The sequence below is a fragment of the Chrysemys picta genome, chromosome 1, assembly GCF_011386835.1.
Source record: "Chrysemys picta bellii isolate R12L10 chromosome 1, ASM1138683v2, whole genome shotgun sequence".
Taxonomy (NCBI): domain Eukaryota; kingdom Metazoa; phylum Chordata; order Testudines; family Emydidae; genus Chrysemys; species Chrysemys picta.
Genome location: NC_088791.1, coordinates 300,781,060 through 300,797,697, shown reverse-complemented (window position 1 = coordinate 300,797,697; position 16,638 = coordinate 300,781,060). Strand labels below are relative to the sequence as shown.

The 16,638-nt window shown below is 44.3% G+C and overlaps 1 protein-coding gene across 1 annotated transcript in view; it reads left to right on the top strand.

The window, feature by feature from the left end:
• Positions 1-497: 497 nt before the first annotated feature.
• COG6 (component of oligomeric golgi complex 6) overlaps positions 498-16,638 on the top strand; it is a 90,314-nt gene continuing 74,173 nt past the window's right edge. Inside the window, exons 1-4 of the mRNA XM_005305611.5 lie at positions 498-881; positions 2,229-2,372; positions 3,404-3,475; positions 13,941-13,999. Of these exons, the coding sequence (XP_005305668.2) occupies positions 735-881; positions 2,229-2,372; positions 3,404-3,475; positions 13,941-13,999 (422 nt within the window). The 5' untranslated portion in view covers positions 498-734. The remainder of the gene's footprint in view (positions 882-2,228; positions 2,373-3,403; positions 3,476-13,940; positions 14,000-16,638) is intronic.

The following is a 16,638-nucleotide window of genomic DNA, read 5'->3' as shown; positions in this document are numbered from 1 at the left end:
TGCTCCACTCTATTACTTTTTACAGCGGAACAGCTGCAACAGCCTGAGGGAGCACCACCCTATCGCTCAGTGCTTAGAGCACTCTCCTGAATGGGAAACCTCAGTTCAAGTCCTTTCTTTGCCAGCCTGGTGAAAGTGAGTGAGGGTGGAGGAGGAGAGCGAGGGAGGGGGATGGGGTAGATACTAGGTTGTCCTTTAATTCAAAAAGTGATCTTGGGTGTAAAAGCATGAGAGACCACGGTGCTAGGCCCTGCATGAACTGGGCAGAACTCAGAGCCCCCGACCCAAGCGCACACCCTGCGCGAGCGACACCAGCTGAGGGATGTCAACAGAGCTCCAACTGCTTCGTGCGCCGCCCTGGAGCCCCGCCCCCATCCGCTTCCCCTCTGTATCTCCATGGAGCCCCGCCCCCAAACCTCCGTGCGCCGCCCTAGAGCCCCGCCCCCATCCGCCTCTGCATGGAGCCCCGCCCCTATCCGCTTCCCCTCTGTATCTCCATGGAGCCCCGCCCCCAACCCCCCGTGCGCCGCCCTGGAGCCCCAGTCATCCCCTCCCCCATGCGCCGCCCTGGAGCCCAGTCGCTCCTGGTGTCCCAGCACATACTGTCCCCCACGGGTGTAGAGAGCGGAATCAAATTGCTCGGAGTCGGTTGCCGGGGGGGAGTATTTTCGGGCCGCTCCCCGGCAGGTGGGTGAGGTGGCGCGGCTAGGCCGGTTCCGCTGGGGGAGGGGAAGATGGCGGAGAGCCGGGGCGAGGTGGCGGCTCCGCCGTCGGGCTCCTCTCAGGGCCCCCCCGGCAGCACCGGGACCGCGCCGCCCAGTAGCAACCCGCTGTCCCGTAAGCTCCACAAGGTCCTGGAGACGCGGCTGGACAACGACAAGGTGAGAGCGGGGCGGGCACTGCCTGGGGGGCAGCGGGGGGAGTTAGGTACCGAGGGCAGCGGGCTGCCCAGGGCGGAGGGGGCGAGTATGGGGGGTGGAGGCTGCCCAGGCCCGGGGGAGCAGGCTGCCCGTGCGGGTTGCGGGGAGTACTAGAGCCGCGGGGATGGGGAGAGGCCCTGGCGGGGGTGGAGAGCAGGAGAGAATGCGGGGGGCTAATGTACCTGGGATCGATGCTCTACACCGTGTGGCCCCTGAGCCTCCCAGGAGAGAGGTGAGCCCTTCTTGACTGATCGCCAGCGCGGTCGGTGCTTGCCGAGATGCTCTCATGCAGACCCGAAACAGGTGTTCACAGTTGTTCATACCCTGACCCACCGTACTGGGCCTGGCAGGTTACCGAGCCAGCCTGCGGGTAAGGGTGGCTTGATGTTGGAATGAATGGGTGATGCTGGCTGCCCCAGCACACCCTTATGCTCTTCTCTTATCCTTCATCATTTTCCCCTTGGAGTGTAAAAACCCAAGTGTGGCTCAGGCCTGCAACCCATGGGTAGGTGTCTGGTCTTCTGGGGGTAAAACCTGCAATGTTGATAGTAAAGTATGTTCACTAAGCTATATAAAAGCACCCTATCTAGTTGTGGTGGGAAAGGTGCTTGTCCAAGAGTCCTCCAACACATTTCAGCAGGCAGTTATAATATCCCATAACTGTAATCAGAATAACAATAAATACTATCTACATTATGATAGGTTTCAGAGTAGCAGCCGTGTTAGTCTGTATCCGCAAAAAGAACAGGAGTTGTTTAGAGTCTAAGGTGCCACAAGTACTCCTATTCTATCTCAACCGTATTTTCTAAGACTTTATTTTTTGGACATTAAAATTCATGTATTTTGTGTTTAAATTAACATCAAGTATCACCCACTCTTTTCTGCCCATAAGGAAATTCACACTCAAGAACACATTATAGTTAATTGGTGTTAATCTAAATTTTGATTGTGCATGGAACATTCAGATCAGTTATTAATATAGTGGTTGAAAGTGATTGTGCACCACCTCACATATGAAAGTTTGGGGAAAAAAATTAAAATAGAGACAATCGAACTGCTTGAGGAGTTATAATTTTTTTAAAAATGTGTTAATTTTAGATGGTTAAAGAATACTCAACATCAATGTCTTGAATCAGGGAGAGATCACTTGATCATTACCTGTTAGGTTCACTCCCTCTGGGGCACCTGGCATTGGCCACTGTCGGTAGACAGGATACTGGGCTAGATGGACCTTTGGTCTGACCCAGTTGGGCCGTTCTTATGTATCTTAGAACAGAAGTTCTTAGTTAATTTTCTTATATTGTACAGGAAATGCTGGAAGCTCTCAAGGCTCTTTCAACCTTTTTTGTCGAAAACAGTTTGCGCACCAGAAGAAACTTGCGTGGAGACATTGAGCGCCGTAACTTAGCCATAAATGAAGAATTTGTCTGCATTTTCAAGCAAGTTAAAGAGGTAACATTTTTGTTAACAACTCATCTTAAAACATCTAGAATTGATCTGAAAAAAACCTCTGTAAGCTTGAAAACTCAGCTCTTTCACCAATAGAGGTTGGTCCAGTAAAAGATGTTCCCTCACTTACCTTGTCTCTAGTATTGATTACATGAAAACCAAGCCTCAAAGAATTTTTCCTTTTCCAAAGCAAATTTATCATCATAGTAGAATTGTTTCAGCCTTTTCTATAATTCGACCATTTTTCTCACATGTAAGGTGTTCATCACTTTGACTTCTGAACATAAATATACTGGAGCTAAAACCTTCCTGGAAATGACTTGACTCAGTACATGTAAATATGTGGTTGGATAGAGCCCTCAGTAACTGGATGTGATCATAAAGTGATTTCACTAAAATCAAGCAAACCAGATGCTCTTTTACTGAATTGTCTCAGTACTACAATTTGAAATTTGTTTGGTTGTAATGTCAGACTGACAAGAAACAAAAGAGACGCTAAACTTCCAAAGCTAGCTGTTTTTCCCTTATAAATAAACCAACTAAATGTTCTCTGGCATCCAGATTTAGTTTTTGTTGGTATGATAGACTTGCCACTGAAGAGCCAAAGCAGTGGCAAGTTTTCTTCTGTAGTAATAAAAGGTCCTTCATATTTTGCTCAGCAGTACAGAATTGCAATATACTGAACACTCTGTACAGATGCTGATGCATCATGGAAGATAGAGTGTGCACTGCTGCTTGGCAAATGAAATGGCAATATTATCTGCTGTTCTTTAATCCTAAGAAGCTCACTGGTATGATCACTGAGTGAAATTAAACACATTTAGGAAAAGTACACCCAAGAAGAAAACTGGACTAGATAACTTCTTCTGAGAGGGTGTGGAAGGGGAACTGTTGCTGAAACATAGATAAATCATGCATGCCAACATTTTGAAAAATTCTGTAGTTAGATTCTAATTGTAGACTTGATGTAGCATAACCATTGCAGAAAAATACACCACAATACAAATAAACTACCACTCTTATTCTATTCTTAGGAGCTTGAAAGTATAAATGAAGATGTTCAGGCAATGAGCAATTGCTGTCAGGACATGACCATTCGTTTGCAGGTACTGTAGGAATATATGTCTGTTTTTTCCCTATCTTTCCCTGCTGAATCTTGGCAGATTACTTAACTGCTTAACAAAGTGACCAAAGAAGTTTTTTCCATTAACAGCTCTATTAAGGCAACTCTAGAATATTAATGCTATTGTGTAACTGTTATCTTGGTATAGTAATCAGTGTGTTTCTAGTTCTAAAGAAAAGACGTTCAACTACTTTCAGGGGAGTTACATATCACTACTTCCATTTCAGTTATAGGAATATGTTTCGTTCAGAGTATCAAGGTATCCATCAGTTTTTTAATATGGTGAAAAACTGATTATATGAAGAATGCTGTACTTTAATTTTGAATCTAAAAGTGTATTATACAGTATAAAAAACTACCTTGTTCCTTCTTAATGTGTGTATGGAACTATTATGAGGATTAATAAGTTCTAGATCACTTTCATCAAACACAGACAGTGCTGTCAAATGCCTTGGCCACTGTACAGTAGATCATGGGGAACAGATAAAAGCTAGCTGGATCTCAAGCTGGATAATATGGGAGGGATGTGGATAGAGTGAGCGATGCAAATAGACGATATGGCCAGGAATATATTTTTCCTTTTAATTGAATGTGTCTTCCGTTTTTACTCAAGTTAGGAATAACTGGATACTGTTGGATTCCCAGCTGTTTAGGCCGTCTTATAACAGGAGTGACTAGGATTGCCTTTTTCCCCCTGGCCAGAAGTGTGACCCTTTTTCATATATTGACTTTGCTACCATGATCTGGGCCAGGGATTCGATGTAGCTAGTAGCTGAATTGAAAGGGAGGCTATAAGTGTGGGAGTGGGCAATGAGTGAAGAGGTTGAAGGGTAAATGGGAATTTGAATTAGTAGGGGAAGGTGGGGAGGAACTAAAATCAGCCAATGACAAACAACAACTTGTTCATTTTTTGCATGTTTGAATCTCTTCTAGCTCTTTTTGGTCCTCTGTTATATGAAACCAGTGCCTGTCATTTTGACCAATATTGTTTCATTGGTTCCTTGTACTTTCCCATTGGTCTATGTCTATCTGTTGTGTTTAAGGCAGTGGTTCCCAAACTGGGGTTCACAGAACGTTACAGGGGGTTTGCCAGAAAAATTTCACTAATGGCGGACAGAGGATCCCGGGCATTGGAGACAGCAGGTGGGACCCGGTTGCAGGGCAGACACCCCGAGCCCCAGGGAGAGCAGAGCCGGGCAGTTGGGGCTGGCAGCCCGAGCCCTGCCCCCGTCAGCGGGGGGACCGGCAGCCCAAACCCCAATGCTCTGCAGGGGGCTGGAGCGGGGCCGGGCAGTTGGGGCTGGCAGCCTAAGTCCCAGCGGTCAGCGGGGGAGCCGGCAGCCCAAACCCCAGCGCTTTGCACGGGGCTAGCAGCCCGAGCCCCGCCCCTGTCAGTGGGGGAGCCAGCAGCCCGAACCCCAGCGTTCCATGTGGGGCTGGCAGCCCGAGCCCCAGGGAGAGCAGGGCTGGGCTATTGGGGCTGGCAGCCCAAGCCCTGCCCCCATCAGCGGGGGAGCTGGCAGCCCAAACCCCAGCCTGAGCCCCAGGAAGAGCGGGGCCGGGCAGTTGGGGCATCCATCACACTGAGGAAATTTAAACTTTAACCCTTGAAAATATTCATTTTTAGGAGGGGGGTTCACGAGATTTCACAATTTAGTGAAAGGGGTTCGAGGGTTGTTAAAGTTTGGGAACTACTGGTCTAAGGCCTTGTCTACACTACAAAGTTTTGTCAGCTTAATATGTGCAACATCTAGCCCACTTTGGGTGCTAAGTAAATAAGACATTCCTACAGATGTATATAGCCAGCTCTGAACCAAGATCTTTCTCATTTCTCTCTCCAGTTTTGGTGTTGGTATTTCTTTTAGCAATTTGTATTTCAATTCAGAAAGGAAACTAGGAGCTCGACTTCTCCAAAAGAGGTGTTCTTCAGAAAGGAAACTGATACCTTCTTCTGTGTTTTGTGGCTTTTTTTTTTAATTAAATAAAAAATAACTTTGGAGAAAAGATCTGGATACAATACACTTCTTCACAAAATGGTTTAGACTCAAGTCCTTAATCCTGGGCACCTGAATTTAATTTTAATGACCATTAAAAGCTGCATTTTTCTTACTGACCTATTCGCATTTTTCACTTTTGTTTAATAATGTTCAGTTCTAAAAGGTCCTACAGACATTAAACTTCATAATCCAGCCACACAGTATTATCTCTTGTTAACATCTTAACATTTTGTAGCTACTAATGAATTCAGGAAAAAGATAAATGCATTTTAAAGTGCTTTCTGGAATAAAACCTGGAAAAAAATAGCCATGCACATTTTAAAAATGTTTCCTTTGCTTTATTATTTCCTTTTTTGCTTTAAGGTTAATGATGCTTTCTTTACATTAAGGAGGGTATGATTCTGAAGAGCAATTCACAACGTGCATGCTCTGCTACCTTTTTGACAATGGCTAATAGTATATTTAATCAGTTACAATGGAAGAAAAGCTAACTGGAGATAGTAGAAAAAAAGATTCAACCTTACACAGTAATATGAAATGTGCCTGCGGAAAGTACCATCCCAGTGCAACTTCATTAATAACTGAGATATTTCTTACCTATCCTCTTCTCCCCTCCCACTCTGCTCCTCTGATAAAAGTACACATTGAGAGATAGATAAAGCAAAGGCAGTTTGATAATGGGGAGTTAGTACCCAAACTGTGTTACTTGGAGGTTGAATGAGACCTCTGAAGAATATTATCAGAGTACATTTATACATGCTGTTAAACTTTTAACTATATTAAAAACCCCTAATCCTCTTCCCTGTAGAGTCACCCTTTTCCTCCCTACCCCCAACAAAGACCTGTTGCTGAGCATTACAGTATACACCTCTACCCCGATATAACGAGACCTCATACAAGACGGGTTCGCATACAACGCAGTAAAGCAGCGCTCCGGCGGATCAGTGCGTCAGGTCCCAGCCGCGGTGCTCAGCTTCCCGCCGCAGGTGAGTGTGGGGAGGTTGGGGAAAGGACGCCCCCCGTACTCACCTGCGGCAGGAAGTGGAGCGCTGCGGCTGGGAGCTGGCAGAGTGGAGTGGGCTGGGGCCGGGCTGCTCTGCTTCCGCCGGTGCCGGTGAGTGCAGGACCTTCCCCCCCCCCCATGACATGGCTGGGGCCTGGACAAGGAAAGCGAAGCGGGGTGGACCCGCAGCACTCCGCCGCAGGTGAGTACGGGGAGCCTCCTTTCCCCAACCTCCCCGCACTCACCAGCGGTGGGAAGCGGAGTGGTGCGGCTGGGAGCTGGCGGAGTGGAGCGGGCTAGGGCTGGGCTGCTCCGCTTCCTGCTGCTGCCGGTGAGTGCCTGTCAGGGGGCGGGTGTGTGTGGATAGCGTTCGGGGCAGTCAGGGGACAGGGAGCAAGAGGGTTGGGTAGGGGATGTGGTCCTGGGGGTGATTAAGGACAGGGCTCTCTGGAGGGGGTGGTCAGGGGACAAGGAGCAGGGGAGCCAAAGCAAGTTTGATATAATGCAGTCTCACTTATAGCGCGGTAAGATTTTTTGGCTCCGGAGGACTGAGTTATATTGGAGTAGAGGTGTACCTTTACGATCAATAGCCCCTGGCTTTGACATATGCATGATATTGAGGGCTATGGAATAGGACTGATCTACTTCCATATCACCAGTGATAAAAATCTAGGGGCTGTTCTCAAACTCTTCAGCTGATCTTGATTGTTGTGGCATAATTGTTAGGGAGGATAATGTTTCATAGAAATGTAGGACTGAAAGGGATCTCAGTAAGTCATCTAGTCAGTCCCCCTGTACTGAGGCAGGACTAAGCATTATCTAGATTAGGAATCTCAAACTCAAATCACCACGAGGGCCACATGAGGACTAGTACGTTGGCCTGAGGGCCGCATCACTGAAACCTTTTCATACGACGATACAAAAGTATAGTAAAAAAATGAATAAAATGAAGAGTAATGTAGCATGTTATTAAAAGCCAATGTATTAACTTTTAAAAACTAATGCGAAGAGGGGTTTTAATAAAATATAAACAATCAATAATGCACCTCACTCAAAATGACAAAACACGCATTTACTTTTAGAATTACTTTAGTTAAAGCCCCCTTCCCCCGTGCCCTGCTCCCACTCCACCCCTTCCATGAACCTCTTCCCTGCCCCCATTCCAACCCCTTCCCCAAATCCCTGCCCTGGCCCCACCTCTTCTCCGCATCGTCCCCTGAGCATGCCGCGTCCCCACTCCCCCCCTCCCCGCCCCCCAAGTCCTAAGTGCCACCAAACAGCTGTTTGGCAGGAGTGGGGATGTGGCACGCTTGGGGTGGGGGGGTGGGGGGGAGGACAAGAGAGGATGCGGGGAGCATGGCAGCCGGTGGAATTGGCGCCTATGGCGGGCCGCATGTTTGAGACCCCTGATCTAGACCATCTCTAACAGGTGTTTGTCTAACCTGTTCTTAAAAACATCCAATATCAGAATTCCATAACCTTCCTAGGCAATGTGTTCCAGTGCTTAACTACCCTTACCATTAGGAAGTTTTTCTTAATGTCTAACCTAAATCTCCTTTGCTGCAATTTAAGCCTATTGCTTCTTGTCTCATCCTCATTGATTAAGGAGAACAGTCTATTGTCCTCTTCTTTTTAATCACCTTTTATGTACTTGAAGACTTATCACGTCCCCCCCCCAGTCATCTTCAGATTAAACAAACCCAATTTTTCAGTCTTTCCTCATGCTTTTTAGAACTTGATTAATTTTTGTTGCTCTCCACTGGACTTTCTCCAGTTTGTTCACATCTGTCCTGAAGTATAATACTCCACTTGAGGAGTTATCAGGGTTTAGTTTAATGGAAGGAACCACTTCTTGTGTCTAGCTTACAACAATCCTGCTAATATAGCGCAGAATGATTTGCTTATATTATAAAGCGTGTGATCCACTATAACCCTGTGGCATACCAGCATACAATTCAGACCAATGAGTAACTGTGTCACGCCTGCCCTGTAATGTGGGATGCCCTTTACAATGCTTTGCTGCTGTAGCCTCCAACCAGGACTGCTCACAAATCTTCAGCATGTAAATCACTTCCAACTTTGTGTGTGCTGCAGTCAGCCAGCTACATGTTGTCTCTTACCGGCCTTAAAGAGTAAGAGAGAGTGACCCCAACACACTCCCAAGCCCAGATTCTCCCCTGGGAACATATGTCCTGTGCTACCCAGCCCTCTCCAAGTGTAAGAGTGCGGACTCACCCCTGTGGCGCTTCCTGCTGGTCATCCTCAGGAATTAGCTCTCCCAGCGTCCGGAGTGCCCTCTGCAGGCCGGTGATCCGCCTTACCGCTGGCCCCGTGTCCCTCCCATTTACCTGGGGTGCTGCCCCTCTAGCAGTAACGCCTTACAGCCTCAGGGTCTCCCCCTCCTAGGGGAACCCCCACCCACTATCCCCACTTTGCCTCAGTGTTCGGCTACTGCCAGTCCCTATCTAGCCCCCGTTCACTGGGGCAGACTGCAGTATAAGCCACTCATCATAGGCAAAGGGGGTTTGGATCTGCTGCCTCTGCCTATTCATGGGCTGACCCCTGCAACCCAATATCTAATGGGCCTTACCAGACCTGCAGCCTGGGACTTTCTTAGGCTGGAGCTCCCTGGTTCCCTAGGCCTTTCCCCAGCCCTGCTGCAATCTAGGTTCCCTTCTTAGCACCTTGCAGCCAGGCCCTTCTCTTGCTAGGGGCATTGCCTTTTATAGGGCCAGCTGGGCCTGATTGGGGCATGGCCCCAGCTGAGCCTACTTTCCCCCAATCAGCCCAGGCTTCTGCCCCAGCCACAGCCCTGTCCTAGGCTGTTTCTAGCCCTGCAGGGCAGGAGCCGGTAACCACTCCGCTACACCAAGACAGTAGAAATATATTCAGTCTTATTCCTTTAAGGGAATATTATGCAGAAAACTTGTTACCCCAAATGGGGTTACCCAGGCACTTCATCTTTAACACACTGGATCAGGTAAAACAAAACAAGGTTATTAATTATAAAGAGAGATTTTAAGTGAGTACAAGCAATGAGCATAGAAGTCAGAAGTGGTTACAAGAAAAATAAAGATAAAATGCTTACTGATGCCTAACTTAACTACATTAGATTCAAAGCAAAGTTTTCTCACTACATGCTTCCAGCAGTCTTATCCCTAAGCTCTTTTGGTTAGGACCCCTCCCGTAGAGTCCAATGGTTGCATCCTTTGCCTCTTCTGTGGCAGGGGGAAAGGCGGCGGGTGTGTGTGTGTGTGTCTGTCTCTTCTTTTTATAGTCCTTTTCCCCCCTTAGAGAAGCTGGGAGCAAGGCAACCTGCAGTCTGCATGGAAGGAAACTCCATGCTCTTGCTTTGCTAAGATGTAGATTTTTGCCCCTGCCCCCTTTCCTGCCAAAGAATGGCTACTTAGTGAGTAATGTCTGTCAGCCTTGTTTATAACTGGCTAAGGTGTCAGCTTGTCCTGTGTCTCTGGCCACTCCCCAGACTTAGCTGGCAAACATACTGTTAGTCATGATTTCAGCTTGTGTTTATGTCTTCACATATAATGCTGCTATGTGCATTTTGTCATGGTATTATTGATCAGCAAATTGAGTTTTGAAATGATACCTGACAAGATATGCCTTGTACAGAAATTATTACAACACTGTGTAGGATGTGAACATGGGTATATTCTGTCACTAACCCTCAGCTACTTTTCTGAATAAAACCCATGGACTTCAAAAAAGCAGACTATAAACTCAGATAACTGGTAGGTAAGGGCCATTGGGTAGAAAAAATGTTAGCAGTAAAGTAGTTCAGGAGACAATACTAAAAGTACAACAGCAATCTAGCCTGATGAAAAGGAAAGACAGGAAGAAGCCAATATGGCTCCATCAGGAGCTCTTCAATGACCTGGCACTCAAAAAAGAATCCTACAAAACGTGGAAACATGAACAAATTTCTTAAGGATGAGTACAAAAGACTAGCACTAACATGCAGCAACAACAGCAAAAAAATCAGAAAGGGCTCAGGGACAAAATGATTTAAACCTAGCAAGGGACATAAAAAGGCAACAAGAGGTTCTTTAAATACATTAGGAACAAGAGAAAGACTAAGGAAAGTGTAGGTCCCCTACCTAGTGGTGAAGGAGCGTTAACGGCTGGCATTAAGAAAGCTGAGGTGTTTAATGACTATTTTGCTTCTATCTTCACTAGAAAGGTTAATTGTGATCAGATGCTTAACACAATATTAACAATGAGGAAGGAACATAAGCCAAAATAGGGAAAGAACATTAAAGAATATTAATAATTGAGATGCATTCAAATTGGCATTGCCTCATGAAATGTTCCCCAGGATATTTAAGAAACTAGCTGAAACAATCTTGGAACTGTTAACAATATCTTTGAGAACTCATGAAGGGCAGGTGAGGTCCTAGAAAACTGGAGAAGGGCTAACATGGTACCTGTCTTTAAAAAGGGAAATAAAGAGGACCTGGGAAATTACAGAACAGTCATCATTACTTGGAAAGTTACTGGAACAAATTATTAAGCAATCGGTTTGTAAGCATCTAGTAAATAATAAGGTTATAAGAAATAGCCAATATGGATTTGTCAAGAACAAATCATGCCAAACCAACCTGATTTATTTCTTTGATGCTACTGGCCTAGTGAATAGAGGGGGACAGTAGATGTTCTATCTTGATTTTGGGTAGGTTTTCTGAGACAGTCCCACATGACATTCTCATAATAAAAACTAGGGAACTGTGATCAAGATGAAATTACCATAAGGTGGGTGCAAAAGTGGTTGAAAGACTATACTCAAAAAGTAGTTATCAGTAGTTCGCTGTCAAACGGGGGGGGGGGGGGGGGGGGGAGGAGGAACATATCAAGTGGAGTCCTAGGTTGACGTTGTTGATATAATCTGGAACCATATAGAACATGGTTGCAACCAAAGTCCTGTAGTGGCACCAAAGCTTGTATAAAGGGGTGTCAAATGAGGTGTCTAAGACAAGGTTATGGTTTGCTGGTTATGATTAGGCTGCCTAGATATGTGTATCATTTTTGTAGTTGAAGTTATAAATATTGGCTCTGTACTGTCTGTATTTCAAACTTATGTTGTGCTTCTGGGAAACCTCCCAGACAGGTGGGTGTTAGCTCTGTCTAGCCTGCTTGATGGCCCATTAAGGACCATCAGCTATACAGTTGACCCATGGAGAGACGCCTTGTAACTCAGCAAAATATGCAGGAACTTGCCCATGTGACTCCAGACTCGATTTTGCTGTAATTTTCCACAGTAAGAACAAAGAGGTGTTCTTACACCTGGAAAAACTATAAAAAGGCTGATGCCTCATCTCCATTTTGTCTTCAATCCTGCTTCTTACCTCTTGAGGGACTTTGCTACAAACTGAAGCTCTGAACAAAGGACTGAATGACCCATCCCAGTTGGGGATGTTCCAGAGACTTGATTTGAACCTGCAGTTTATTCTATCGCTGCTGCAAGCCTGAACCAAGAACTTTGCCATTACTGTATGTAATTGATTCCATTTAACCAATTCTAACTCTTATCTCTGTCCTTTTCCTTTTATGAATAAACCTTTAGATTTTAGATTGTAAAGGATTGGCAACAGCGTGATTTGTGGGAAAGATGGGAGTTATATATTGACCTGGATCTGGCGCTTGGTCCTTTGGGATCGAGAGAACCTTTTTTGTGTATATTGGGATATTGGTTTTCATAACCATTTGTCCCCATAATGAGTGGCACTGGTGGTGATACTGGGAAACTGGAGTGTCTAAGGGAATTGTTTGTGTGACTTGTGGTTAGCCAGTGGGGTGAAACCAAAGTCCTCTTTGTCTGGCTGGTTTGGTTTGCCATAGAGGTGGAGAAACCCCAGCTTTGGGCTGTAACTGCCCTGTTTTAGCAATTTGTCCTGAATTGGCACTCTCAGTTGGGTCTCGCCAGAACCGCATCGTCACACAGTAGTTCGCTGTCAAACGGGGGGGGATGTGGGGAGAACATATCAAGTGGAGTCCTAGGTCTGTTCTGAGTCTGGTACTATTCATTCATTTTATTAATGACTTGCCTAATGGAATGAAGAGTATGCTTATAAAATTTGCAGATGACACCTTCCTGGGAGGGGTTGCATACATTTTGGAGGGACAGGATTAGAATTCAAAATGATGTTTACAAATTGGAGAATTGGTCTGAATTCAACAAGGTGAAATTCAATAAAGACAAATGCAAAGTACTGCATTTAGGAATTAAAAATCAAATGCATAGTTACAAAATAGGGAAAAACTGGCTAGGGTGTAGTAATCCTGAACGGAATCTGTGGGTTATAGTGGCTCACAGTGTTATGAGGTTGAGAAGAGAATACTGAGGGGGAAACTTTATAACTGTCTTCAGATATGCAAATGGCTGTTAAAAGGAAGACAGTGATCATTTGTTCCCCGTGTCCACTGAAAGTCCGACAAGAAGGCTTAATCTGCTGCAAGGGCAATTTAGGTTAGGTTTTAGGATATAGGAGATTTTTAACTATAAGGATAGCTAAGCATTGGAATAGGCTTCCAAGGGAAGTTATGGAATCTCTGACATTGGATGTTTGTAAGAACAGGTTAGACAAAAACTTATCAAGGATGGTTTAAGTTTACTTGGTCCTGCCTCAGAGCAGGGGACTGGACTAGATGACCTCTTAAGATCCCTTCCAGCCCCACATTTCTATGATTCTGTGATTACGTGATTATTTCTTATCATATATCTTTCTAGTTCTTTTTCCACTACTTCTATTCTGTTCTGCAGCTGAATATGTCTTGCTATTAGGAAGTTATTCTTGATATTCAGCCTAAATCTTGCTTTAGGGTTTCCTCTGTCACTGGAATGATATCCACAATTTCTACAGGGAGCACAGATAGACCAACAGTAATAAAATAGAGCTCATTACCTCATGGCTCAAAGTCACATTCCTGTGCTGTTTCGTTTTGACACTAGGAGAGCCACAGCTCTGGTACAGTTGGCTGTCACCTGGGGGGCTAGCCCTAATGGATCCGTTGGGTTGTCACTGCCCAGCAGCCAGAGCCTATGCTGGGTGCACTATGCTTAAGGCTGCCCAGAGAACAGGGCTGAATAGATAATGAGCCCTTTTGCATTCAGATGAGCATGTCCAACTCCTTTTGCAACTGAAGGACCAAATAAAATAATTGAAACTAATTATAATATGTGTTGAAATGGCTTTGTAGCACAGGTCAAGAATTTTAAATGGAATTCTTTTTTTATGCCTAATAATGCCTAAATATTGAAAACTAGGAAATAATCAATTAATTGTTATTATAACAAGGCGGTTCAAAGAGTACTTTGTTTAAATGGCTTGTAATTAGAGGGCTTTTTAAAGTATATTTAAAAACAGTAGTAATGGAGTTAGTTTGGTACTGTATGTTAACTTCATATAGCTACAGTGATACAAATTATATTCTAGGCAGCGAAGGAACAGACTCAGGATCTGATGGTGAAGACGACAAAGCTACAAGCAGAGAAGTATGTATGCTACCTTATTTATACTTTATATAATATTGTGGATTGTTTTTAAACTGGATTCTGCCATCCTTGTTTTAAGAAGTACCTTTTTTTGCAAGTGGTACAATTGAAACTCAGCTTAAATAAAGGCAGCAGAATTGGGTCCCAGTTATGATAAGATGACATGAAGCTCTTTAACACATTGCTGCTTGTTGTTATCAAAAGTCAGTGTTTCCAGTAGAAAAGAACAACTTACTGTGGTATAGTATGGTGAACAATAATGCACTTTATCTGATGCTTAGCTGGTATATACCATGTACTACAATAATATATTATATATCAGTTCATGGTACATAGTTAAGGTTACATTTTAGTCACGGTATTTTTAGTAAAAGTCATGGACAGGTCACAGGCAGTAAACTAAAATTCATGGTCCGTTACCCGTCCATGATTTTTACTAAAAATACCGGTGATTAAAACTTCGGGGGGGGGGGGGGGGGAGCTAAGGGGAGCTGCGGGGGTGGCGCCTGCAGGCGGAGGCAGCATGCAGAGCTGCCTGGCCATGCCTCTGCCTAGCAGCTGAGCAAGGGGGATGTTGCCGCTTCCGGGGAGCAACCCAGGTAAACGCCACCCAGAGCCCACCTCACCCTGTCCCCTGCCCCAACCCCTTCCCACACCCAATCTCTTCTGCTGGGGGGAGGTTTGGGGTGGGGTGGGGCACAAGGGCCCTAGACTGCCCCAGCAGCAGCTGGTGCGCCTAGCGCAGGGGCTGCCTGAGCTGCTCCTGAGCCAGGCGCATCAGCCACTGCAGAAGTCACGGAGGTCGTGGAAAGTTACAGAATCCGTGACCTCCATGACAAACTCGCAGGCTTATACATAGTACATGGTACATCAGTTCTATAAAATAAAACTTCTAAATACATGTTGACATTTTAACTTATTTATTGTACTTGTATATTTGTGAACACTTAGAATGCTTGACTTCTAATATCTGATATTTGACTTAACACTGATTGTGATAAAGGTTTTTGACATTGGTGTAGATGTCTTACAGTTCTATATGGACTTTTGTTTGTTTCAGAGTGGTCCCACTGTAATTTAATACTAATGACTGACTACTCTTCTGTCTACACTTGTTCCCATAGAACTAGGATTCTTGCACTGTTTTGATAGGAAGTGGCATGATTTGATTCTGCTGCAAGTGTTGTTAAATGGGACGTCTCCACCTTGCAAAGAAATACTTGGTTGGTATATAAGGGAAAGAGGATTCACAAATTCAAAAAGGAGAATATCTGTGTCTGTCAAGCAAGTTCCTCAAATTTATAAATGTAAAGTTAGAAAAATCTTGGCACATTAATAAAGTAGGGGGATGGGTCAGGAGACTTCAGTTCTATTCCGTCTCTGCCTCTGACTTACTGTGTGATGTTGGGCAAATCAGGCCCAAATTTTCAAAAGTACTCGCAACTCCTATTAGCTTTACTGGAAGCACTTGTCACTCACAGAGCCAAGCTATAAAATTTGTTCTCCATCATTAAATAGATCCTCCCACCCCAAAAAATCTGTTCCCATTTACAAATTCTAGACAAATAACTTCTTAATCAAACATCACCTAGATCTCAGTGCTCAGTCTCCCATTGTAGGTTGTTTTTTTGTTGTTGAAAACCACTCATCCAGTGGGTTAGTATTGTACTGTGTTAAGTCTGCAGGGGAGAAAAAAAGTATATTGGTACCAAAAAAATCACAATACAGGTCTATTTTGCCATATTTTCCATTCTGAAATACAAAACTGCTCTTTAGTATGAATTAAAATGAATAATTTCCTCTTAAACTCCATTAGATACTCGGTACGAGTGAAAAGGAAGATTTGTATTCTGATCTTTTCATTGCTTTTACTCATGGGACTCATCATGGGCCATGATAGCTTTATGTACTCTTTACGTGTTTTGTGGTTAGGACATATCTTGTTACAGCTTTAGTCTTTATTGTCATCTTAAGGAGAATGAAACTGTTTGCTCTTGTGTCTTCCTCTGAAAAATATATGTAGATTACTGGAGATTACTTTATCACGGGAAATAATTACTTAGAACATAAATTATGAACTAGAGTGGACCAGATTTTGCTTCCAAAGAAGTCAATGGGAGCGTATCATGGATTTTACTGGGAGCTGGATTGTGCCCTATGACAGTGTGAGTGTGGGGCTGTACTGTAATTTAAACATAGATTTAAAGTAAGATGTAGGATGTTGGGTAGATTAAAGCTTTGCCAAAACCTTGATACAAATTTCACCCTTTGAATAAGTAATTGAGTAAAAGGTAGGTAACTTTGATAATTCATTAGTTTGAAAGATGAATATGTGAAATGGTTAGAATTGAGATGCGGTTAGCTTTTTGATGGATATAAAAATATATTTTAATAACAAATGGCTGCTTGTAGTTGAACGTAGTTCTGCAGGAATTTCCGACTAAGGGGATTAATTGCAAATCTGAACGTAGAAGGCAATTGGGTGAAAGTGATCATGAAATGATAGATTTCATGATTCTAAGGAAAGGGAGTGAGAGCAGCAGAATAAAGACAATGGACGTCAAAAATACAGATTTTAACAGACTCAGGGAATTGAGAGGTAAAATTGTGATGCTTTCTTGGGGTGTTCAGAACTGTAA